Below are 24,725 nucleotides of genomic sequence, written 5' to 3'. Positions count from 1 at the left end.
AAAACAACAACAGTATAATTCGCAAGTCGTATTTAGGTAGTAGCATCATTTAAACCCAGTAAGCAACTAGTTTTAATATACTCTGCTATTGCAACCTGGGTTATGACTTTCCTGGTTGATAAAATTATTTGTTTAAAATATTTTTTTTTTTTATTCCCGCTTACTTTTGCTAAGAAATGCTTAGTTATGATCTCCAAAAGCCTGATCAATCAGTTTGTTAAAAATATATGTACTAAGTTAGAGAGACTTTTTCCATGTGCTGAAGTTTATTTTTGGCCTTGGGTTAGGAGCAAAGAAGGCTGGCAAAGCAACTTTTGCATTTCAACTTCCTCCCAGCTCCTGTGTCTGGCAAATCACAGGCCTGTAAGAAGTACTTCTGCTTCTAGTTCATGTCCTGCTGGCACTACGTTCCCAGCAGATTGCTTCCCCCAGTGTGGCTGGAGTGGGCTCTGTGGCACAAGGCAGGCAGTCCCTGTGGGTGGCTGGTTCTGGTCAGGCACTCAGGCACCCCTAGTCCTCAGGTGAATTTGTCTGCTATAGCAGAGCTTGCTGTGTCTGACATTTCATGTCAGACAAGCTTGAGAAGAAAGTATTTGCCCTTTCTTTTGACATGAGAATCCCCTTTTCCTCCAGTTTTCTAAACAAAACCCATTAACATTTTATTTTTTTAAATTAATTGTCACCTGTTAGTGGTGTCTGCAGTAATTTTATTGTCATTCTGATGCCATAGCAACATTACAACATGTCTGCCTCTACTTACAAGCAGGCAGAAGCTCCCAAGCATGTTTTTTTCCTGCTCCTGCTTTGTGATGGTGGAAGGTGCAGTATCTGTGAAATGGTTGGTAGCCATGGCCATCTTGATGATGGCTACTTAAAGTGTTCTGAGAATGCTGCTAAAGGTGTTCAAAAGCCTCATCCAAGATGTTAGTCAGGGAGCAAAGAACTACCCTCCCACCATATTAATGAATTTAAAAAGTTCATTTGTGTAATCTTATAACATGTTTGTTAGTGTCGTTCCATGTATGTTGTTTCTTGTGGGAAAAATCTGTGGGGAAGCCTTGTCCTCTGAGATTTGAAGTTCTCCCCATCTTCTCGGTTGTCCAACTGACAGGAATAAACTCAGGGATTTGAAGCTTACAGATACCTATTTTATACATACAAAGAAATGCATCAGGTTTAACTTTAAATATCCAGTATACTCTCTCCAAATGTTTGGATGGATGTGTGTGTTCATGGAAGAACAATGTCTTGGTAAATACCTACCTACCTATCTAAGATTTTAGACTCATATTCTAAGAGTTAATTTATTTGTTAGTAATGAAAAATTTATTTGTTAGTGGAAGTATTTCTTGCAGTTGTTTTCCATGGAAGCTGTGCTAAACACCATGCTTCCCAAAGTGAGAAGTGAACACGTGTGCATGATACACATGTATAAACTATAAAACAAATGTGTAATCTAGCTACTGCATTTTAGTAAATATTTGCTATTGTATGACTGTTTTCAGCTGCTTATCGCTTGACATATCTTTAACTTTGGGTCTGAAGTTCTCCATGCTGACTGTCTGCGTTCCAATGTGTTTTGTTTTAGTGGAAATGGCTGCGCGGTTTCCAATAACGGGATTAATAAAAAGCATATTTTGCATTTGTGAAAAAGAAATACTCTGGTGAACTTCTCTTTAGAAGCCTGCAGTCCTCCCTTATTTAGACGTTTGATGGGAATTTGGGTTTTGCTTCTTAACTTTCCAGTGCTATTAATATATACTAGTAAAACGTTTCTTGTCTCGCCTAGCTTACCCACATCGAACTGATGTAATGAGGAAGCCCCTAAGGAGATGCATGGTTCTCCTGTCAGAGCAGGGACTGAAGTTGTTAAACAGGATTGAGGCCATATGTTGAGTACAAAGAGGAAAAGCACTATCAGACGTTCATATTTCATTTCTGAAGGCATTTTTATACTTGGATGTGAGGAAAAAAATCTGTAAAATGCTGTGTTGTGGAGTACTTGTAAGAAAAAGTGAATATGAGCAGGTCTGAGCTTCTGGGCTGCTGGACTCTGGGAATAGCGGGACTGGGGTTGCCCTGAATGCTGCTGCAGAACCTGTCAGTCAGATTAGCTTAATGCATGTCCCCAGAGTGACCGAGGACAACACAATCTTTTTTAGGAACTTGATTTGAAAATCATAGTGATGTTCTCTGTACTGTGTCTTCAAGAGTATAGTCTGGGAATGAAACATTTAATCGTGCTTTTGGCAGCACAAGGCTCATATATATGACTGTTATTTGAGGGTATCAGAGCATATCTATGGTTTCCAGTTTGGAAACTGGGAAGGTAACATTTTACATTTTGTTTATATTTCTTGATTGTGTGTGTATTGTTTTTAGTAGCAGTTTTGAAAAGTGAAAAATGGTTTCTTAATATTGTGAAATCAACTAACTGCATTCTTTTGTGTATGCAAGGATCTGTGAAGGCATGAAGGATAAAACTCTCTGCAGCTATGTACCTCTAGAATAATTTTTGTGAGGTTTTCTAGTTACATTTTATAGATATTTAAATTAGTTAGAAACCTGGAGAGTTAATGGACAGTATTAATCTACATAGCCATACTTAAGCAATCGTTTATTTGCCTTTTTAAGAACTAATTAAGTTAATTCTGTTCAAATAAGTTTTATGAATAAACATAGGTTTACATAATGGTTTTTCACCATTTAAAAAAATAAATTGTTATTTGCCTGTAGTGGTGCAGCAAGCCTCCATGTGCTCACAGTCTCTCTTTTTACCTGTCATGAGGTAAGATGCAGCACAGTACGTTGAGTACTGAGTTCAGTTTTGGGCCCCTCGCTACAAGAAGGACATGGAGGTGCTCGAGCGAGTCCAGAGAAGGGCAACGAAGCTGGTGAAGGGTCTGGAGAACAAGGCTTATGAGGAGCAGCTGAGGGAGCTGGGGTTGTTCAGCCTGGAGAAGAGGAGGCTCAGGGGCGACCTAATCGCACTCTACAGGTACCTGAAAGGAGGCTGTAGCGAGGTGGGGGTTGGTCTATTCTCCCACGTGCCTGGTGACAGGATGAGGGGGAATGGGCTAAAGTTGTGCCAGGGGAGGGTTAGGCTGGATATTAGGAGGAACTTCTTTATGGAAAGTGTTGTCAGGCATTGAAATGGGCTGCCCAGGGAAGTGGTTGAGTCACCATCCCTGGAGGTCTTTAAAAGACGTTTAGATGTAGAGCTTAGGGATATGGTTTAGTGGAGGACTTGTTAGTGTTAGGTCAGAGGTTGGACTCTGTGATCTTGGAGGTCTCCTCCAACCTAGACTATTCTGTGATTCTGTGTTTGTGTGATTCTGTGTTGTGGCTGTCATATCAGGGTTTGTCCAGGCATCTGGTGCCATGTTGTGGGTTGTGCTCCATGTCTGGGTGAACATCTCAGGGATGGGTTTCAGAAACATCACGTCTCTGGTGGTACCCCCGTGGGAGCTGCCAGGCATGAGCTGTGTAGAGCTCAGCGAGGGACCAATTCTCACCTGTGTTTCTCACCTCACCGTAGGATGTGCCTTGGTGCTGGGGAAGGCCTTGCTGGTGCTGCTAGCTCCACCAGCTCCAGAGAAGCCAACCTGTATCTTTCAGGCAAAGCAGAGCCTCAGGGTCTAAAATAAGCCATCCGGTTATGGATGTGGTTAATGCATTCGCTGGTACAGAGAATTAAAGAAGAGGGGAAGGATCGCACCCTGAGGGATGCTGCGGTGCTTGTGAAAGCTGCTGGTATCAGTGTGGCTGCCACTGCCTGCATGTGTCTGACTTCAAATAACCGACTCCAGATCGTGTTCAGATATAGGTATGGGATAAAGATTGGTGCAAGCTGTAGAGTATTTAAGTAGCTAGAGTAGGATATGAAACATAGGAGTTTGTTTAAAAGCTCATTCATGAGATGAAATGTTCCTTTGTTTGCCAGGCTGAAAATTACAGTATCATTCTTTTAATTTCTAGTAGCACTCTTCAAAGTTCAGAGGTCCCTAATTTTGGTGAGAGAAATAGGAGCACAGTCAAGGCACAGTGGTTTCAGAGAAGACCAGGGCAGGAAGGAGCCAGAGCCACTAAGATTACATGGCACACCAAGGTGAGCCTTGGTGAAGATGCATGAAGAAGTGTGTATCTGAGTGGCTCAGAGGCTTGAGGCCTTGGGGCTGAGGTGAATTTTTCAGCAGTGTTACTAGTAATGGGCTTTTAAAGTGTTGGAAGGGAAAGGAAATAACAGCAGTCCTGTGAAAGAGACCCCAAGAACCATCGCTGCCTTTATCACTGAGTCAAAAAAGCAAGTCTTGGTATGAAGATTTTTTTGGGGAAGAAAATGAGTCTGACTCCAATGAGCTGATGCAGGCAGTACAGTAATAATGATAGACTTTATAAAGCAAAGTGTATTTTATTAATGTGCTGCAAAGCACTCCGGAGATTCTCAGTTCCCAAATTAAGCTATAAAAGATAATAGAAGGGTTTATAAAGTTTCTGCACAGTGAATGATTTCACAGCAATGGCTTTGTTTGTTTTAATGATGTGAATGGAGGGCATTTGCCTGACATCTTCAGCATTCCCAAGGAGAAGAGCTGGGTCCAGGAGTAATATTTTGCATTTTACTGACATAATATGGGCCCTTTTGCTGAAGCTGGATCCTGGTGCACTTTGTAGATTGTGGGTTTTGAAGATAAAAGCTTCAGTAAGGAAACAGAACCGAAAGCTTACTATTGCTGTTACTCAGCCGGTTGCAGAAATGAATTCATTTGGATGGTAGTTGAGGACCAAGACTTTTTTTGGCATCCATAATCTTAATATAGCCGTGTGTGGACAGGATGACTTTTGTCAGTGGTAGAGTTTTGCTGACAAGCTCGTCTGAGGAGTTGAGAACCAGTATGGGAAGACAGATCGAATGGCCTCTGTCTCAGACCAGCCTTTTGCCTTTCCAAAACCAGGCATACACAGACATCCTTTGACCGTGCTGTGGCTGAAGGGCACCCTGCACGCTGACCCTGAACTCTGAGGTGTGTGCTTTCTCCAGGGGCAGGGGGTGAACAGTGAAGTCTTGCATTTTTCATCCAGCTAAATGGAATGACAGAGAAAAGTCTGACTTTTAGAAGTTAGGTCTGAGCTACCGCTAATGTATTTTAGTTTGTGTACAGCATGTTTGCTTCTTGATATTTTTTGTTAGGTATCCTCCTTTGCCTCCCTTCCATTCATTTTCATGGTTAAACTGAATTATTAATCTCGGCAGAACTACCTGCAAAAGTACTGCATTGTGTTATTTTGAGGTTATTTTTTTTTAGTGTAAGTTAGTTTCCTCTTGAAGCAGAAAAATATCTGCATTAATGCCATGAGGTGGTCTAAAAGAGCATATATTGGAGGCACAACATGTGTACAGGGCTTTATATAAAGATGCACAGGCATAAGTGCATACACAACCAAACAATTTTCAGAGATGCTCTTACAATGCTGACAGATCATTGAAAGTTGCTGTAATATAAAGAGGTTGCAAGAAGGCTCCTCTGCGAACTGGGAGAAGGTATGGAGTTTTATTCACTAACAGTTAGAAAATCACTTACTCCTTTTCCTGAAGTCACCACTTATCCGACTGTTTATAGGCTTTGAAAAGAACGTGTGTTTTTTTTTTTCAGACTGTGAAGGTATTTATGGTGTTGTTTGCTTTTTTGATTTAGCAGATTCATCTATTTTTTGAAGAAAGGATTAAAATAAAGTGAAGAAACTTGATCCCTTTCTCCCTTACAGGGGTGGAGGCTTCATCCAGCTGTGAGCTCTTCTGGCTTCCCTATGAAATGCTCGTGCATTGCCCAACTGCCTTCATGTGTTTCAATTAAAACTTGGCATTGTCAGATCAGATTTGTTGTAAGTGCAGTTTGGTGGTTTATATTATGCAGCTGAGTAATGGAAGGCAAAGCATATGTGTGCAAAAAAGGCATCTAGTTGGAAGTTGGAGCTGAACTGCATTCAGTTCTTGCCAGTGCTGCTTTTAAGTTTGTGCTATTTTAATAGTTTCCCAAAGTGATAGTGTTACTGAAAGAAAATAGCCCTCTGAGCTGGCATTTTTGATGTTTGCTTATGGCCACAAGGTAAATTTGATTTGGTTATTTGTTAAAAATCCACATAGTTCTGTCTGCAAATGCATATTGGATGTTTTTCCTCGTCTGTTCCGTGTGTTTTTAATAAATAATAAAAAGGCCCAGGGCTTTTTTTGGGCTCCTGTATGTAAAATAAGTTTAGAGCTTCAGTCTTGCCACAAAGTCTGAATTATAAAATGGTTCTGTTTTGATGTATAACATGATTTAACAGGAGCAAAACCTTTGACATTTTGTTGGTAATTAAGTTTTAAAATTGTGAAGATGTACGTGCTTGAAAATGACCTATCACAAATTCCAAAATGTGTAATGAATTAACATGCTAGGGTTTGTTTGTTTGTTTTTGTTTTTGTTTTTTGCTAGGGAACAGATTTTATATGCTACTTCAGTTAGTTTTTCTTGCATGTTGTTTAAAAATGAAGAAAAACACTAACAGAGCCAAGAGCATGAGTGTTAAGCCAGAAGGGGTGAGAAAAGTCAGAAAAATGCCTAGGTAAATCAGGGTTGGTCCTGCTGGCTTATTTATGCATACTGGCTCACAACTTACTCCTTCAAGAAAAAATAAAAGAAGGGTGGGAGGGAGGGACTGAAGAGAATGAGTAATTCTTCCATTTTGTTACAGGAAGATAGCTGTGCACAGTTCAGCTGGACATCGCCCTCTCGGTGACCATAGCGTGGCATTACTGTTTGTCCCATTCTGGAAGACGGGACAGGAGAGAAGGGCAGGAGAGGGATTCCTGAGGCATGGGGCATATATATCTTTGGGCTGGAGATGGGAAAATTCAGTCAAGCCTGCACATGCTGACTGAGCAGGGGATGCCTGTCTAATGACTTGGCTCTGCTTATGGGATCTGGGACCACCATCCTACCTCAGAAAAGTTTTCTTGCATGAGTGTTGCCTTGCATCAACAGTGGAAAGAAATTACTGCATACCTCTACAAAAGTGATTATTGTTTGCAGGATCAGTGTTCAGCCCCCAAAGATTTTGCGTTTGGAAATAATGTGAAGTGCAGATATTTAATTTGATGATAATTAACTTTGAACAGTGTACCCAAGCATTTGGCGCATTCTGAAGTGCTTTAAAATCAAGGTTCCAGTTGGTTTCTTAGAAATTTTGTAGTTAACCCAGTTTCTGCTCTTGATGCATGACTGACTGGGTAACATATGATGAACTGTGTTATATAAGATGCTCAGATTGTTGATCCAAAATTCTAGATATTTAACTCTTCTGAGATCCTAGCGTTTCTTGTTTTATTTTTGTCCTGTTTTCTCTCTTTAGTATTTGAAGTGTTGATATGAAGCCCTTTTCTGCCAATGCTGTTAGCAGAAAGAACATACATACACCCATCTGCCTGTTCCTTGGGCATGGGAATGGGTTGCGCTGTCAAGAGCTTTAGCTATGTGGTGTAGTTTAATACAGGTGGGATTTCTCCTGCTTTCCCTTCTGTTTTCTTCAAAGAGGTGTGTGTCTTGCTGTGGAATATAGTGGAATAAGAATCATCAGCTTTATTGGCTCCAGCTGCCTCCTCAGCAGAAAACTGCAGTTTATTTGGATGAGCTTTGCTGTCTCTTGAATATTTTGAGAGGAAGACAGTCTCTTCCCTTCCTTGCATCTTTCCAGCCCAAATGTTTGGCTCTTTATTATGCTTTATTAATAAGTTCACTGCTTTTGCTCAGCTATAGGGCTGTGATGCAGGAGGCAGATGCCCCTGTTTGAAAGCATTCCCTGATCCTGGAAGCTGAATTTATCAAAGGCACAAAGTCAGACTTTCATTATGTTTTCCACCTGTTTAAAAAGAAGAAGAAAAAAGGTATTCTTTGCTTCTGTGGTAAGACTGATGATAAGTTTGCTTCTGGAAAATACAAAGCTGTAACTCTGTGGCTGAGGAAGACAGTGCTTGTTCATTTGCAGGGATCATCATTTTCTTCTGAAGTGAGATTGCAGCATTTCTGGTTGTAACTGTGGATGTTTAACACTAACATTATTATCTATAAATTGTGGATGGATAACACTTCATTATTATCTATAAATTACGTAGGTGTTGGTCCTTCCTATAGGAATCTGTGTCTGTTGGCATAGGGTTGGGGTGGGAGAAGACTGGCAGGTAGGCTTGAAGGACCACACACATAAATCTTAAGGGTATTTGAAAGTAACCATTGTGTCCTGGTGCTTAAATGGACACCAGGAAACAAGGCCTGAGAGGTCAGATTTCTCTAGAGGGGTGGGTAGTGCCAGGAGAACAGGTGAATGGGATGTTTGCCTGAGGGAAACAAAACAGCCCTTCCTTAATGCAAATACCAATTTTTGAGCTGTTTTGTCAAAAACCTCAGAGTGTATTTTGCTTTCAATTAATTAGTTAATGGAGGTGCTGTCAGTGTTCTTTGCTAACAAGCTGCTTTAGTTGCATACAGTTACAGCACTTCAGTTGCATCCAAATAATGGCGTATGAGCATAGCAAGAAGGGTTTTATAATATGACAAAGGTATATTAAAATACATTTGTTAATAAAAATATTGGTAAAAAAATATAAGATGCTTTCTGAATTACAGCTGAAGCAAGAGATTTGAAGTGCTGTTCACCTCCTTATGTCAGTACTAAATGAGAACTTCTTGACTAGAGGAATTATTCAGATTTAACTGATAAAAACATTAGTTCCCGTGCCTTTATGCTGTATGTTTATGTAAAAAGCTGTCCTTCAAGGACAAGAAAAAAAAAATAACCTCTTTGCTTTTGTTTGTTAAGTAATGAGGGATTTGAACTGAATCCGTGTTGTTCTCTGGAAAATGAGATTTAGTTGATCACCGGAGGATACTGCTTCCCAACTGTGTTCTCCACTTGCATTTTGTGTTATTTTATGGGTTGTTTTCCAACAGATTTTTTAAAGAAGGACAGTCTTAAAGGAGACTGACTTGTTAGTATTGCCTGGAAATAAAAATCTGCTGGCCTATTACTTAGTAAAAAGAGTTTCTTTGGGGTGATTTTAAAACACTAATGGGTTTGTTTGGGGGCTTGCAGAATGATATATTCACTCAAGTGCAAAATCATATTAATCAAAATACTGCTTTAGCTTTTTCTATTTTATTAGTAAACACCCCTGTTACCTAAGCGTTTTGTAGCTCCTTAATCCACAGGTAGAAGTTGCAGCCTCTTTACTGATGGGATCAGAGCCTAGAGAGATCAGGTAACACATCCTAAAAAACAAAGGCAAATCTCCCAAGTCCAAAAAAAAAAAAGAAAAGAAAAGAAAATAATAATAAAAAAAAGATGCTAAACAGTAATTTTCTTCCTTTCCTCATTTCCAGGCTGAAAGTTGGAGTAAAGTTGTATTGCTGCAACTAAGAGCTACTGAGGCAACTACTTAAGCCCCACTGAGCGTGGGGTTTAGAAGGAAACGTGTTTATGCGCTGAAGGAGTGCAGGAGTGTTGTATAGATGAATGGATGTGGCCTGGCATGGGCCAAAGCACCACGGACTTGAGTGAAACTTTGCCTGGATATGACTTTCCAATACAGGCTCCACATTGATCTAGTTGTTACCTAGAGTCATTCAGGGGATAAAATTCAAGTAGATGCCCAGGAAAGCAAAGCGTCTGGAAACCACGTTACTGGTTTGGCTCTCAGGGCTGTTGCATTGGGTTCGGAGCTCGGTCGTAGGGCGATGGTGATGATACGGGTTAACCTCGCTGGTTTTCCCGGGTACAGGGCAAAAGGGAGACCTGGTCTTAACAGGGGCAAACAGGAGTCTGAATCTGTATTGCCATATGCAGATTGCTGTAGCTTAGTGTGAAAATCAAAACTGGTAGAATATGGAGCAGCAGGCTGCAGGAGTTTTCAGTTTTCAAACACATGGTGGAGTTCGGCAGGGGAAGCTTTGGATATTTCTTACAACAAGAATCCTTTCTGGATATAGTCACACTTTTTTTGTTTGTTCATTTATTTTCTATGGTACTGAAGGTAAAACGGATTGATCTGTGCTGTATGTGATCTAAACAGGCCATCTGAAGCACAAAAGCTTCCTTCTGTTAGAGGAGGCCTACAGCTGGGAGCGCCCTGTGTGCCCGGGCCCTGTCCCTGCTTTCTTTAAATGGTGGTTGCCCTCTCTGGATAGCTTTATTAATCTGGGCTGCTAAGATGCTGTAAATAAACCAGATGAATTCTTGTGGCATGGTTTCATTTGTGGGAAACTAGAGCTGGCTGTGTGTAGCAGTGTGTGTGAAGTCGTAGTGGGCCTTTCTCCTACGTCCCTTGCACTCCTGCTCCCACCACATGGACTTCGATAGCACTGACTGATACAGCCTTCCAGAAAGTTACAAAACTCGTCAGTGCTCCTTCAATTAATATGACGACAATTCTAAGCTAATTAAATTGTAAAGTTCATGTTTTGTTCTTTAGCAGAAGAGGATTTTCTCTGGTTGTGGCCCAAGTGCCCAGCATGCAACACCCCTCTGAGGTGGCAGAGCCCCCTTGCTCTCCAGCGGAGCACGCAGCAGATCCAAGTGCTGTAAGGGCAGTCGTTTTATTCTCCAGCAGCTTCCTTGCTCCTTGAGTCTCTTCAGCATCAGTTAATTTTCCGTTGCAGTTAGCAGGGTTTCAGTGCTCCCTTCTGCATTTGCCAAAATGTGCTTTTTCATTCATACCAAGTGTTTTGACAGAAGCTGGAATCATTTTTGATGACTCCTCCTATTAAGCACTGAATTTTCAGCTTCCCATGGGTAGCTGTTTCCACAGTCCCCAGCCATGTCTTAAGGGAGGACCACACCATTCTGTGTCCGTACGCTGCTTGACATTTTCATGTGGGAGATGCTGTCTTCTGTATTTTCCTTCCAGAGCAATCAGAGTACAGATGTTTCTGCCTTCAAAAACTTAAGTGCAGCTTGGCCTAGATTCCTGCAGTCTGCTTTTTTTTTTTTTTTTTTTTTTTTTTTTTTCTTCTTCACAAAATTGATATGAGTATATGGATCTTTATGCGTGTATGTGTATATTAAGGTTTTGGGAGGTGTTGGTTTTGGCTGTGTACCTTTTTCTCAAGGGGTGCAGCACCCTCTCCCCAAAGGTGCTGTTGATGGACAGAGGAATGGTGCCCCTAGGTCTCTGAGGGATGGGCACAGTTGGCATGGGCTGACAGGTATTGTCTGCTGCAGGAAAAAAAGTCACGCTCTTCTGAGGCGTTTCCTCTGTGCTTGCACATCCTGCATGGCACAGCAGAGTTAAATGGGTGACACCCTTATCCTGCTGCCACTGTGTAGCTGGGTGCTCAGGCTCAGTAGCTGTGACTGCAAAAACTGGGGTGCATTTGGGTGTTGGGTGCTCAGAAGGCTTAAGGTGTGCACCATCCACCGGGTTTCTGGCAACTGCTCCTTTCTGATACAAGTCACAGGGACACAAGGCAAAAAAATGGTCTTTTGTCCAGTCTGCTCAGTGTAATTTATACTTCTACCAGCCTTCTGCAAATTCAAAACCAATGCCACGTTGCTCTGGGAAAAGATTAATTGGGGCTGGATTCTGCTCTTGCTACCTCTTCGTTATTTTGGCAAATAAAATTCAGAGCTCAGGTTTTTCTCTAACTGTTGAGGTTCATAGAGCAGCATGATTAATGATTTCTCTTGACAACTTCTGGTAATTATAGTTTTATTAAGGTCCAAAAATAAACAACGCAATCTTCTCATTTGCCCTGCATAACACAGCTTGTACAATTTCTCCCAATAATTATCTCATCCAAACCCAATAGCTTGTCATGGAGATTTTAGTAAACTTTTCCACTGGGGTTTTACTGCATTCTGTCAGCAGAGCTATGGGAAAATGTATGGCTCCTTAGTTTGTTCATAGAGATAGAAAATAGAGGACTCAAATTAATTATTTCAGTTAACAAGATTAATGGAAGGAAATGTGGCATGCTCCTTTGTGTTATCAGTTATTTATAGGAGGATTTGTCCAAGTGAAATACTCCTTGCTATCTGATTACTAGAGGCTATTTGCTTTGGCATGAAGCTACTAAACAGACTGATTTTATATCATTGCTTCCTTCCAAAAAGAAGTAAACAAACAAGAGGAGGAGTTGGAGGAGGAGAAATGTCTTTACTGAATGATTTATTCTTCTTCTTTTAAACTGGACCTTGCCTGAAGTGTTTTTTGCAGCGTGTGTTGGCATTGACATTGGGGATACATGTTGCTTTCTAGAACATTTTCTAACAGGCTGGGAAAAAAAGATGCTTTGTTTTGGCAACGTGCCCTCTTCTCAAGACCCATTTCTTACTTCAGCTAATGCAGAAGGACCACAGCTTGCTTTGATCGTCCTCACGTTTGCTGCAAGTCAGGGAGTTCTGTAACAAAAAGGAAGGAAAAAACTTGGACACTATTCCTGAACAAGCTGAAGCATATCTGAAGGAATCTGTAGGAATAGAAATATGTATGACATAACATTGAAACTAATTTTGTCAGTCACTGCAGTTCACTAAAAAAGTGAAATACAGCAGCTGCTTGAAATGTCACAAGGAAGCTGTACAAATATTGAAGATAGAAAGTGAAAACAAATGATGTATATGTGTGTGTGAGAAAGATGTGATTAGATAAACATATTTTAAACATCTGGTTTTCAGTTTGATTTGTGTATGTTCTCCCGTGAAAGTTGCCTCGAGTTTTCTAAGTGGTCTTTGAGTTATGAAGCACAGTATTTCCCAAGAACCAGGATTCACTTAGCACTGGTGCAATGTTATCTTAGAGGGAAGACAAATTATAGATAGAAGTAAATAAAATAAATGAAGATCTCACAGTAAAACACAGACCTTGTGATCTAAGAAAGAGTAGGTATAACTGGTAAATGTTAATATCTAGTTTAGAAGTCTCTATAAGAAGCAAAACCAAAGCCTGGAAAACTCTGGCTGACTCCAATAGGGGATGGAGAGGTGACCTATATGTGTGCACACATGCTTCATTTTAAACTGCTTTAGCAAACTTTTAAAGATTTTTTTTCTTACAAACACTGTTTTGTAAATACAGAATGTTGGAGTTGTTATTTTTTTTTCCAGCCAGAAACGTCTTAAATCTCTCTCCAAGTCGATGCTGTCTTAAAATGTAGGAGGTGCAGGCCTTAATTACTTCAGCAAAGTGTAGAAGTGTCCGGATGGTTCAGAGCTTGTCCTGGCTCCAGGCATCCTGCTTTTATCCTCGGGTCTGGAGGCACGCTGGGCTCTGCTGTTGAGCTGGGGCCCTGCTGCCAGCCCTGCGGGTGTTCAGCGCCCGCGCTGGGAGCAGCACTGCAGGATTCAGTCTCGCTGCCCTTTTACTCTTCCTTAACCTGAAAGCTAAAAGCTCGAGCCATGAATCCTCCCCTGCTGAAGTTAAATTAAGCCACAGCTGTCCTTTAGGATGTCCTGTGCCAAGGGCAACCACCGGAGGTGCTCCTCATGGCTGCAGCCCTTCTGACAACGCATCCAGCGAGGTCTTGCTGCATGTGGGAACCAACATCAGGTGGCCAAAGAGAGAGGCTGTATTTAGGGAAAGGAAATGGGAACAAAAATCAAAAAACAAGCTGCAGTGTTTACATTTTGGTCAATGTCTTTGAGTTGTTCAATATGTTGCAGAGATACCAGTCTTGGAAAAAATACTATTTTGCTGCTTCTTTCCATGCAAGTTCCTTGAGGCTTGGTCCTAACTAATGATTGTACAACACTTCATAAAATGTAGATATTATTGGAGGGTTTAATGACACTCCCTGGCTGCTGCTTTTCTCTCTCAGATTCTTTTTTTAAATTGCCCTTTAATACTGAATCTTCAAATGTTTAGAAAAGAGCAATAACATGTTGGCTAGCTAAACATACCACGAGAACCTATAACTCACATAGTCTGTTAAATAGTCAAAATATTTTGTTTGCAGTTTGTGTGAGGTTTAGGTGGTGGTGTCTTTCCCAGGCCCATATCTGAGAAAAGTAGAGAGGATGAAAAGAAAAGGGTTTGATTTTTCTCAGGCATTCAATCATGTAAGTGCATAGTGACTGAAAATCTTTCTAGAACAGCCACACATTTATTAAACACAATGTTTTGCTTTGGTTTCCTTCAGAAACTCATATAAAACTGCAGTGGGTGACTGGAAGCAGAAGTAGAAGCAGAGTTCCTGTTGCAGTTGGGAAAGAGGTAACAGATGGAGCAAAGAGAAAATATCTAGTCTTTGTGTTCTAGATTTTCTCTTTGCCATCTGATCAGCTTAATGGGACGTGTTCCCCTTGGGGTCTCTGCAGGTTGTGAAGACTGTAATAGTTACACTGAAGATTGCATGCTGTTGTAGTGCTGTCAGCACTGCTTACTTTCCTCTCTCCTTTCCAGAAAAGTATTTTCAGGCTCTGTTCTTGTGAGCAGGTTCGTTTAATGTTTCTGCACCACCCCACAATACAAGGATCAAGGCTTCGATGAGGCTGGCTGAGCCACGCTGAATTGTGTCCGTCCTGTGCATGCAAACGTGCCAGTCTGCTAGGAAACAAGCACAAACCTCTGCTTAAACATCAGTTCCACTTGAATGGGAAAAAATCAGAATAATATAGAGTACAGTAGAGTAGTCATATTAGAGTAGTCGTATCCTTACATGCTGTTAAAAGTGGAATTTGCCATTTTCCCGATGTGCTGTGGTATCAGGTGTTCAGCTTTGTCTTCTTCATCTTGGGAATACTGGAAATCTGAGAGACTTGACGTTGTGCAAATGTGACTGGCTAGCTGATGAAAGGTCTACCCATTGGAAACACTCATTAAATCACCCGCTTAGCTGTAGTGTGAAGCAGTTTTGCAGAATCCAGCTGGGTTTTGAGTTGTGGAAAGGCAGAGGAAGCTCTGAGCACTGCACAGGCTTCCCCTTTACTCATGTCCTGCCAGAGCAGCGTCTCTGGAGCACAGTTCATTGTCTGCCAAGGGAGAAGAATGCTTTTGCAGCAACAGAAAACGCTCATTTAGGGCAATCATCAGATATCAGTCTCTTTTTTTTTTTTCATCTGGGGCCTTAAGGGAGGGCTTAAACATGGTGCTTCAGTGCAGTACCTTTTAAATTTCAAGGTCTGAATGAACTCTGGAAGAGTTTCAGTGTCCTGTAATGTTAAAATTGCATGCTTTCTGTCTCCGGAAGCAGCAGGTGCTGAATGTGCCAGCATTGTAGAGTTTCTGCATCGCTGCTGGCTTCCTAACAAGTTTAGCAGAGACGCTGAAGACGTGAAAAATAATTTTTCTTCTAACAAAAAGTTAATTTTCAGGAAAGTGGATGTATTTTATTGCCTTTAGAATCAGAAGTATGTTATATCTTACACAATTATTTAGTAGCAATGAGAGATCTTCCCTGGTTGCTAAGGTATTGGTGTGCATTTCTTGAGCATCTTTAGGATGGGGAGAGGCATCAAAATGCTGAAAATAGAATGCATCAAAATTGTGGATTTATAAACCAAAAGCTGTATGGCTGGAAATGTGAATGCAAATACGGAGCCATTCTTATAAATAAAAAAGAAACTCAGACCTCTAGAGAAAAAGCTTGGGAAATGAGTGCAGCATCAATCTGTAGTCATTATAGAATAGTTAGCACGCTGCGAAGAGCCGAGAGGAATTTGTGCTATGGTCTTTGTATGCCATACTTGTTCAGTACTATGTACTTCAGGATCAAATGAGCTCATATTAAATCGTTATTAGTTGTACAGAGCACTTTGAAGGGCTGAAATTGAGTAATAGTAGCATTTTTAGTACTCTCTAAAATGTTATTCTTTTTTTTTTTGATAGGAAATATTACATGTTAAGTCTTTGTAGTTTTTCCTTTAAGTTGCATGTATTTTCCTGTTAAATCGAGATGTTTGGGTAAGAAGTGGGGAAAATGTCTTGAATGTGATCTGTAATCTTACATGAGTTGAATGCAAGTTACTGGATTAGAATGCAATTGACTAATTAGTTAGTCCCATGATGTTTTTTTGAGACAGACTTGTGGTTTTCAGAAATACCGGCTTCCCAAAATAAATAAAACAGCAGCACCATTAGGATGGAAAATACAACTTAGCAACTAGCTTTCGTTCCGTATGTGCTGAAGAAAGCAGCACTCATCAGGTGTCAAGCTCGCCTGATTGCAGCAGCACACCTGAGAAGAGATCGTTTTGTCTGTCAGGAAGGAGCCCTACTAAAGACCCCGAGGGCCAGCAGGCTGCGCACGCAGTGGCACGTGCAGAGCAGAAGGTGCTGCAAGGGGTGTGAGAGTCGTCCTCGCAGTTTTGGGCCACTTGGGATGTGCAGCCTTATGCTTCAGGGTACAGGGTGGCCACTAGGTGTTGCAGGTCAGGGTAGACCCTGAAGTGGGGCTGCGGAGCGGGTGACAGATCCTTGGCATCTGCTGAGCCAGGGCTGTGCTGGGACTGGCGGTGGTCCTGGCACCCTCTGCTATGGGCTGCTCCAGTCGATGGGTCTCCAGTCTGATCCAGTCTTGCAAGCACTGGCTAGACTCCTTAGTTTAAATATCATCACTGAGGTAGCTTTGACCTGCCTGTGCTTCTGAATTAGGTGAGCCAAGTGCTGCTATAGAGGAGAATGCCTGGGGATTCTTCTCCCAAGTCCTCTTTTCTTTCTGTGAGCGGAACCATCCCTTTTCTCCTAAAATAATCTTCTCCCTAAATATGTACCTGTCTGCTGCACTCCTTCACCCTGTCAAAGTAAATGTATCCTAGTTTTCTAGAAGCTGGATATGTAGCAACTCTGGTTTTGCAGACAGCCGTGCTCCTATGGAGAAGTAGTATCAGGAACAACTTACCCACCTTTCCCTTGGGTAGCCTGTGGGTATTTTTAACATTACCGAATCTGAGTTGTGTCATCTGCTTACAATTGAGATTTTAAACAATCAACAGCACAGACGTATAAACCTCAGACGATTTTAACCTTGGAAGACAGAATGGCATGTACAGTGCCAGCATCCCGTGCTCCATTTCCCTGCTCCAGAAAAGAAGGGAAGCAGCTATGTGAAATGCTAATAATCTCGCTGTGGTTTTTGAATAGACTAGACTTGAGAGCCTTGAGTATTTTTCCTTTTGCCTTTTAACTGCAATTTTGTTATTGTATTGCTGCCCCCATCTCTGCTAAATATGGCTTTTGAAATGTAAATCACATCATGTTCTCAGAGATGCATATGACACCCTAGCACTGTTCCTCTTTGCACTTCAAAGAGCTGTGTGGTCACACTTTGCATCTCAGCAAAATCGCAATATTTCCCTTCTGAAGATCTCCTTTAATGTGTACAATCAATCCCTGATAATGTGTTTTGGGTTTTTGTTCCCCGGAGTCTGTTAATTTTAATGTTGCTACAGGTCATCAGGAAACATAATCTCTTCTTTTTTAATTTCTCAGTGAGCGTGCCTGAGGGGAGACAAACACAAGAGAGGAGAGACAATTGAACATCACCATTGGCTGGGACCTGAAAAAATGGTGCTGGATGAACAGAGGATTAGAACTTAATTGTAAAAGGGAAATAAAGTCTTGCCGGGCGATTTTCTTCATTTCTGCATTCATCATGGCCCAGATTCTCTGGCTGGCTGGTTGATGGGACTGTCCAACGCTTGCTGCTTGGATTCTGTGCAGGTCCCCTGTGCCTACAGATTGAAAGACCTGGGATCAGGTGGGAATTGGATGGTGCCAAAGCCGGGAATGGGAAGAGACATGGACTCTGACGAGCTAAGATGGAAGTGACTTGACAGCTTCAAGCTCAGCAGTTGTCTCCAGTAAGGACAGGTTAAGGTTGGAATCACAAGCTTCACTGGGAGAGCAGTATGCAGGAAGCTGGTTTTCAGGCCACAAATGCTTTCACAGGTAAGGACTTTTGTTCTAATTCCGCTAATTATTTTGGGACAGCTTACTAGAGTTTCAAAAAAAAATTGTGTAGCATCTTGTAGTACTTCCAGTTTAAATAACATTTTAAAACATTTCACTTGAGAAACAGTTCAACACTTGAATTAATAGTGAGTAGTATGTGTATTTCCTGCCCCCTGAAATGGATGGTTATAAGCCTTGGGGAAGGCATATCTGAGCTTTCCTCATTAAAGTACTCATCAACAGCTTAACAATGTGTGGCCCCCTGGGTCAGCTGGGCCTATTTGAATTGTATAAAATATAGTCTATTAAGTTGCTCTTATATTTAACATGGGAGCTTGGTGAGGGCGCAGGATGGACATTGTTTATGTTGCGAGGCTTCTCAGAAACACCGTAGTGTTGAGCTTTCTCCCTTCAAGCAGAGCACACCTCCGTGCAGGACTTGCCATGTAACTTCTGCTTGGACTCCCTCCCTTCCTCCCCACGTGGTCCAGTTGCAGCAGTACTTGATGTGGAAAAACCAAAGGGTTTAACTGAGCACTGTTTCAACTGGCTCCAATATATTTCCCTGTAGACGTGTTGAAAGTAGTGTAGTAAGAGCGAGGATACGAAGGTGGTGGGCTGCCCTGAGAAAAGCTCCCTCTGGTGTGCACTCCACTGGAATTCACTGGGTGCCTTGTGGCTAATCCAAGAGTTGGAAGAAAGGAAGTGGGGGTCAGAAGATGCTGCTGCCCTGTTTCCACATCTCCTGGCCAGCTGAGACCCTGTAAGAAATGGACAGAGCATCAGCTGGATAGTTCTCTTGGTTTAGAGAGCCTAGATAATGGATTAGTACCACAGTGAAAGTAACCAATGGGTGAGACATTTATTTTTCTAATGCAGATTTTTTGCCTTTAGAAGTTTGCTGGATTGGGCATTGTACATATGGGATGATCATTTTCTGTCTCAAGCTGCTTTCCTTTGGGCTCCTTGCTATTCTAGGAGGTCCTCCCAAGAGGGAACAACAAAAATGTTCATGTCCCCAAGGACAGGCTCCCCCTTTGTCCTGTCTCACAGCAGATCCACCCTCACAGAGGCTGGTCCCACCCTTCTCGCTGCAGCGGGACGATCGCTGCACGTCCAAGTGCCTGCACTTGTGCCTCAGTTCAGCACGGTAGTGCACTTCTAGAGAAAATACCATCATGTCCCCCTTGCTGTGTTGCTTTTATTTACGAGATGACTTCCATGCGTGTGAGCGAGATGCTTCTTGGAGGAGAGCAAGGGGGAAGCTTTGCTCCAAATGTGCTCCAGTGCTGATGGGAGATGTGAAGTCAGGAACCACCGTAGGGCTCTCCTGCCTCTGCATGCCGTGCAGCATGCTTCCACTGTGCTCCCACAGCCCCCTGGTGTGGTGCTTGGATACGTCTGCCTCCTCACCACTCTGTTAGCCCTCCTCCTCCTCCCCTTGCCACTCCACTGGAAGTCGTCTTCTTTGGTATCTGTTCCCTCCTTCTCTGGCTCTCCCCTCTGCTGAAAACTCCATTACCTTCAGCACCTTTGTAATATTACATTATTTTCTTCCCAACTTTCCTGTCTTCTGCCACAGCATCAGCTCTCCCTTGGCTCCCAGAGGGTCGGGATTCTTGGCACTTGGATCAGACTGCTCAGGCAGCGGGGCGTCAGAGAGTCGCTGACCTCGTGACTGCTGCTGGGTGGAGGGGAATGGCAAAGAGGGCTGCATAAATTGCAGAAAAATGAAACCCGTGTCCCTGGAGGCCTGGGACAACAATCAAATTGTGGTGACAACCCAGCAGATTCCTATCCATTCTGGACACTTCAACAGTAAGAGGGCTGTGCTCTCTCTCATAATGAGTTCTTTTATTCTTTTGGAGTTGCCCTCAGGTAAAGAAGTTAATAAACATTTTCAAATCTTGTTAGCTGTACTAAAGAATTATTAAACTTCCAGGCAAGTTGCACCATATGTTCAGGAGACATGTAAAAGAAATGGGCAGGGGACTTCTAAAGCAAACAGGTTGAACTACCATTGCTTTTAGATGATAAGAAGGCAAGGACTTCTGTTTCTCCCAACTCAAATTGATATCCACTGTTGTTTTTTGTTTTTTTTTTGGAGGTCATTCTTTTTCCTTGGTAGATTTATAAAACACATTCAGCAGTAAAAGTGGGTAGTTATGTTATTTCTTACAGAAACCCACAGGAGCATGTTATGCCAATTTAAGGGTTGCAGTAACATGTAATGGTAGGTGCATGTAGTTTCCTCTGTGATCCTTGCTGTCTTCCTCCTTTTGTTGGCTTGCTGGGTTAGCTGTAGAAGAAAACTGTAGCGGCTAGTAGCAGAGGGGGCATGACCACATGCAGAAGCGAGCTAATTTGTACAGAAAAAGCTCTGATATCTGAATGCAGCGCAGTGTCAACACTGAATCTAGCAATGCTAAGTGATTGCAACTATTGGAACAATTGGGGTAATCATTTGCAATTTACAGCTGACCATAGTGCTGTTAAAAGAAGCCTTGGAGGACGATGCCTCTGTGAAGCCACCTTTGGAGTATTTCAGAATAATTCTTTCTACCTTACTAATAGCTGTGACCTGGAAAAGCTTACAGGTATGGCTAGGAGATGCTTTGATCCCATCTGTATGCTGATGTTACTGGTACAGATGCCAAAGTTGCCATTGTTTGCAGATGGCTCTTGTTCCAAGACATATGCTGTATTTATCATGTATTACCAGACAACAGCATATGGTAAAACCCTTTTAACTTTACTGGCTAAATACTAATTTCAGTAGATGATGCAAGTATAATAGATTCAGGATTACAGAATGTGGAAAAGGCAACGGGAAGAACGTGCTCCTAGGCTTGATTAGGAAAGAGATGGTTGAACCTATGATAGTAAAAGGCAATTTGAGTGATAGCAATCACAGGCAAGTGAGCTCATTCTTCAGAAGAGGGAAAGAGAGAACTTCAGAATACAAGCAATGGTATGCAAGCAAGTAGAGTTAATAGATCTAATAGAACTGATAGGTAAGATTTTTTGGGAAACAAACCTAAGAAATTCAGGAAGGCTTACGATTTCTAAAGGAACTAACTTTTTCTTGTCATAATAAAGGGTTTTAAAAGCACAAATACAAGGTATCCCAATAAGAAAGTGTGAGAGACAAAATTGCATGAATTAAAAAATGAGAAGGACACATAAAGTGGAAACTAGACACGTACTCAAGATGAATATACAGGAATGGTAGAAGAATGCAAGGGCCAACTTGGAGAGGCCAAAGCATGAAACAAAGTGCAGCTAGTAAAGGACATGGTAACAAGGCAACGTGCTATATTCTCACTAGTAATAATAAGAAGACTGAGTTTCTGGACTATTTACTGAGAGGGAAAGGCAAAACTCATGATCTGATGCGTGCAGAGAGGACCAAGTAGTTAATGACTTCTTTTTGCATCCTTCTTTGCCAAAAAGGCAATCAGGTGCAATCAGGCGGCAAGGAAAGGAATAGTACTTTGAGACGGGTAGGAATTCTAAACAGAACAGGAATAGAACTGATTATAAACTAATTAGATAAGATAGGTATTTTAAAACAAGCTGCAGCTTATTAAATTATCTCTCCAGCATAGGGTGAAATAGCTGAAGCAATATCTGAGCAATTAGCAGTTGTGCTGGAGAGCATTTGGAGGACAGTCTAGGTTCAAAAAGACCGTGAAAGAGCAAACACTGTGTAAACTTTCCTGTACATGTGTAAACTGTCCTGTGTCCTTCTTTCCCCCCTTTGGAGTAGATAGCTTATTTTAAATTCTAGGGGAAAAAATGTCAGGATAAAATATTTAACTGTTTTTTTTTTTTGTGTGTGTGTGTTTTGTTCTTAAACAGATAGCCTGTAGATAATAATGAAGTAAATGAATATGCATGATTTTTTTTTCTGGAATGTACCTTGTCAGTTGAGCCTAACTTCCCTCTGAGTAGAAAAAAAGTGTACCTTCATTTTGGAAGGCTTTTCACTCCTTCATAAACAAGGTGGCAATATGGACTCCAAGGTGGGTACGCAGTTGGCTGAAAAAGCTGTTCTCAGAATAATTACCAGTGATTCATAGTCAAACTGGAAGGATATGTCAAGTGTGATTTTGCCCAGGATTGCCTGAAAATATTCAATATTTTAATTAACGACTTAGATGATAGAATCTGCATGCAAAATTTCCAGATGACACCAACTAGGGAGAGGATGTAAACTCTGAGCACAGGATTAGAATTCAAAATTAATGCGGTATATTGGAGAGCTGATCTAAAATAAATACGATGCAGTTCATTAAGGACAAGTTCTCCATTGTGGTTGGGCAGGAATAATCAGCTGTGCAAATCAAAATGTAGAATAACTGGTGAGACAGCAGGTCTGCAGAAAACAGATGGGCAGTTGCAGGAGACCAGAAAATGGCTATGAATCAACAATACCACGTCATAAACATTATGCTAGAATATACGGACAGGAGTCTGTGTGTAAGACATGCAAAATAATTTTTCCACTCTACTTAACATTTGTGTGGCTGGTGTACTATTTCTGCTCTGAGCAGCACTCTTCGGGCCTGTTGGAAGCATCCAGCGAAAAGGAAAAAGAAGGCCAGAGGTCTAGACAACATGGCCCTTGAGAATTGAAAAAATGGTCTTTTTCAGAGTCGAGCAGTAATTCCCAAACTTTCTGAAGATGTTTTTTCCTAGGTTCCCACGAAGCAGAGGGGTTTGGTGCCGAGGCACGTCTGATGCACTGAGCTACACTGCAAGATGTGGCCGTAATAAGCAATGCAGCAAGGGGCCCACGTTGGTCTGATGGTCAGAAGGACCGCTTCATTTGCACACTTCATATGATGTGAAGTGTAACACCTTCTGCCTTGGTCTGACTTGATGTTGGGCCAGTAGTAGGGTACTGGTGGTGGGGATCAGGGCAGCCAAGGTCCATTAAAAAAATTAGCCACTTTCTTCACCAGTGCATGTTTCAAGTGCTGGTTTAGCAGAGCAGAGCTATTCTGAAATTGGTTTTCCGTCACTGGGGAACGTGTGGCACAGGGACATCCAGAATGATCGAAGGATAAGGGGAATATTATAGAGTGGATTAGGAATCAATGTATGAAGCATCCTGACCTTACAGGGTCATCTTAGGTCCGTCAAGATTTTATTAGCTCTGTCTCAGCACAAGGTCTGAAGGACCTGAGCTGACTCTTAGGTATTCCTGCCCTGTGACCCTCAGTACTGCTGGAAGAATTATTAGCTCAGGCACTATGGAAACTGGAATAAATAGTATGAGGTTGCTCTGTGCAGTGGGTCCCTGCCCTTCCATCTAGCTCTGACTTTGTCATCTTCTGATCCTGTTCTATAGCTCTGTATCTCTTCCCTCATACCTGTCACCATGGAAGCGATACTACCCTCAAATCTTTGAATAACCCCTTGCAGCCTTATCTCAAGGTCATTGTCGCCCAAGCTTGACCTTCATCAGTATCCAAAGAGGCAGTTAACTCCCAAGAAGGGCTCTTCAGCTTGGCCCTAATTGGCCTAATCTTCACCAGGCCCTAATTTGGCAGAGAAACTATGTTTGTCTGTTAGGATTTCCTCTTGGTCAAAGGAACGTGGCTTGAGGTGATCCCCTCACCTCTGCTCTGTGTACCCCTGGCATTCAGGACTTCTGTTGTTTTTCCTGTCCTGGGTTTCATTCTTCCCTAACCTCTCTGTGCCTCTTCCTCTTCCCATGCCCAAATCTCCTCTCCCTGTACTGAGACTCCTCCATCCCTGCCCTTGTGGGCCTCACTTCTGTTCCAGATTCCCTACCCTTCTGGTAATCTTCCTACTTTCCAGTGCCTTCACCTTCCCTTGTTTCTGGACTTCTTCCACTTCCAGACCAATTCACTACAACTCAGCTCCAGGTGTATCTGAGAGCCTCTTCCCCTCTTCTCTAGACTTAACCCTTCTCCTCCTGCTCAGCCCTCCTCAGGGGTATCTTTCCCCACCTTTCCCTGCTGCAGTGAGTTCTTCTTCTGGTTTACCTGGTACCTTTCTTTGCACAAGGCAATGTGAGAGCTTGCCACTTGGTTTGGCTCCTTTCCCCTTTAAGCTCCCCCTTTCTTAGGCTTGTTTTGCTTAACTGTAGTGTTTTGGGTGGAGATGTCTCTGGCCTGGGGATTATGGTTCCAGAATAGGGAGGCTCCTTGAAGGGATTACATGGGAGACCAGATAAATTGTTCCAGCAGATTGCGTATGCCTCAGTTGGCCATTATTCGTTCAGAGAATGAAAGAGGGAGGGAAGATGTGATAACCATTTACATGGATATGGAAATTTCATGTAAGGAGGAAGGTAATAAAAACTGTTTTCCAGTTCTGCTGGGGATAGAGCAAGAAGTAACAGACAAGCTTACTGTGGTGGGGAGATTTAGGTTAGACGTTAGGAAAATCTAGGATAGTTAAGAACTGCAGCCGATTGCCTAGGGAGGTTGCAAAGCCTCTGTCACTGAAGGTTTTTAAGAACAAGTTAGACAAATATCTGTCAGGAATGGTTTATGTATAGTTGATCTTGCCCTGGGGCAGGGGAATGGACTTCATGAGAGTGCTTCCAGCCTTACTTTTCTGTCATTCTGTTATTGCTGCTTCCCTGGATAATAAATGTACATTTTATACATTAGTAATCCACCTGCGCTACCCTATCTTCTCCATGTTTAAGTAGGTTCTGTTGGAATAATTGATAAAGGGTAGATTAAGTGTCTTATGTTTTTAAAGTCTACTCTTTCTTTTTGTTGTAGTGCTGCCCCATTGCCTTTGTTCTAGCCTGCCCCAGCTT

At 42.1% G+C, this 24,725-nt stretch overlaps 1 protein-coding gene across 2 annotated transcripts in view; it reads left to right on the top strand.

Annotated features, from left to right (window-relative positions):
* LDLRAD4 (low density lipoprotein receptor class A domain containing 4) overlaps window positions 1–24,725 on the top strand; it is a 280,454-nt gene that overhangs the window by 88,597 nt on the left and 167,132 nt on the right. The window contains exons 1-2 of one of the 2 annotated variants that reach the window (XM_035318274.1): window positions 9,736–9,747; window positions 17,459–17,917. In XM_035318274.1, the coding sequence (XP_035174165.1) occupies window positions 17,878–17,917 (40 nt within the window). In that variant the 5' untranslated portion in view covers window positions 9,736–9,747; window positions 17,459–17,877. Of the gene's footprint in view, window positions 1–9,735; window positions 9,748–17,458; window positions 17,918–24,725 lie in introns of those variants that run through there. The other variant, XM_035318273.1, reaches the window with a different exon arrangement.

This window comes from Oxyura jamaicensis, chromosome 2 (assembly GCF_011077185.1).
Source record: "Oxyura jamaicensis isolate SHBP4307 breed ruddy duck chromosome 2, BPBGC_Ojam_1.0, whole genome shotgun sequence".
In the NCBI taxonomy this organism is placed as follows: domain Eukaryota; kingdom Metazoa; phylum Chordata; class Aves; order Anseriformes; family Anatidae; genus Oxyura; species Oxyura jamaicensis.
The sequence above is the reverse complement of the archived record's forward strand: the minus strand, read 5'-3'. Positions and strand labels throughout refer to the sequence as shown.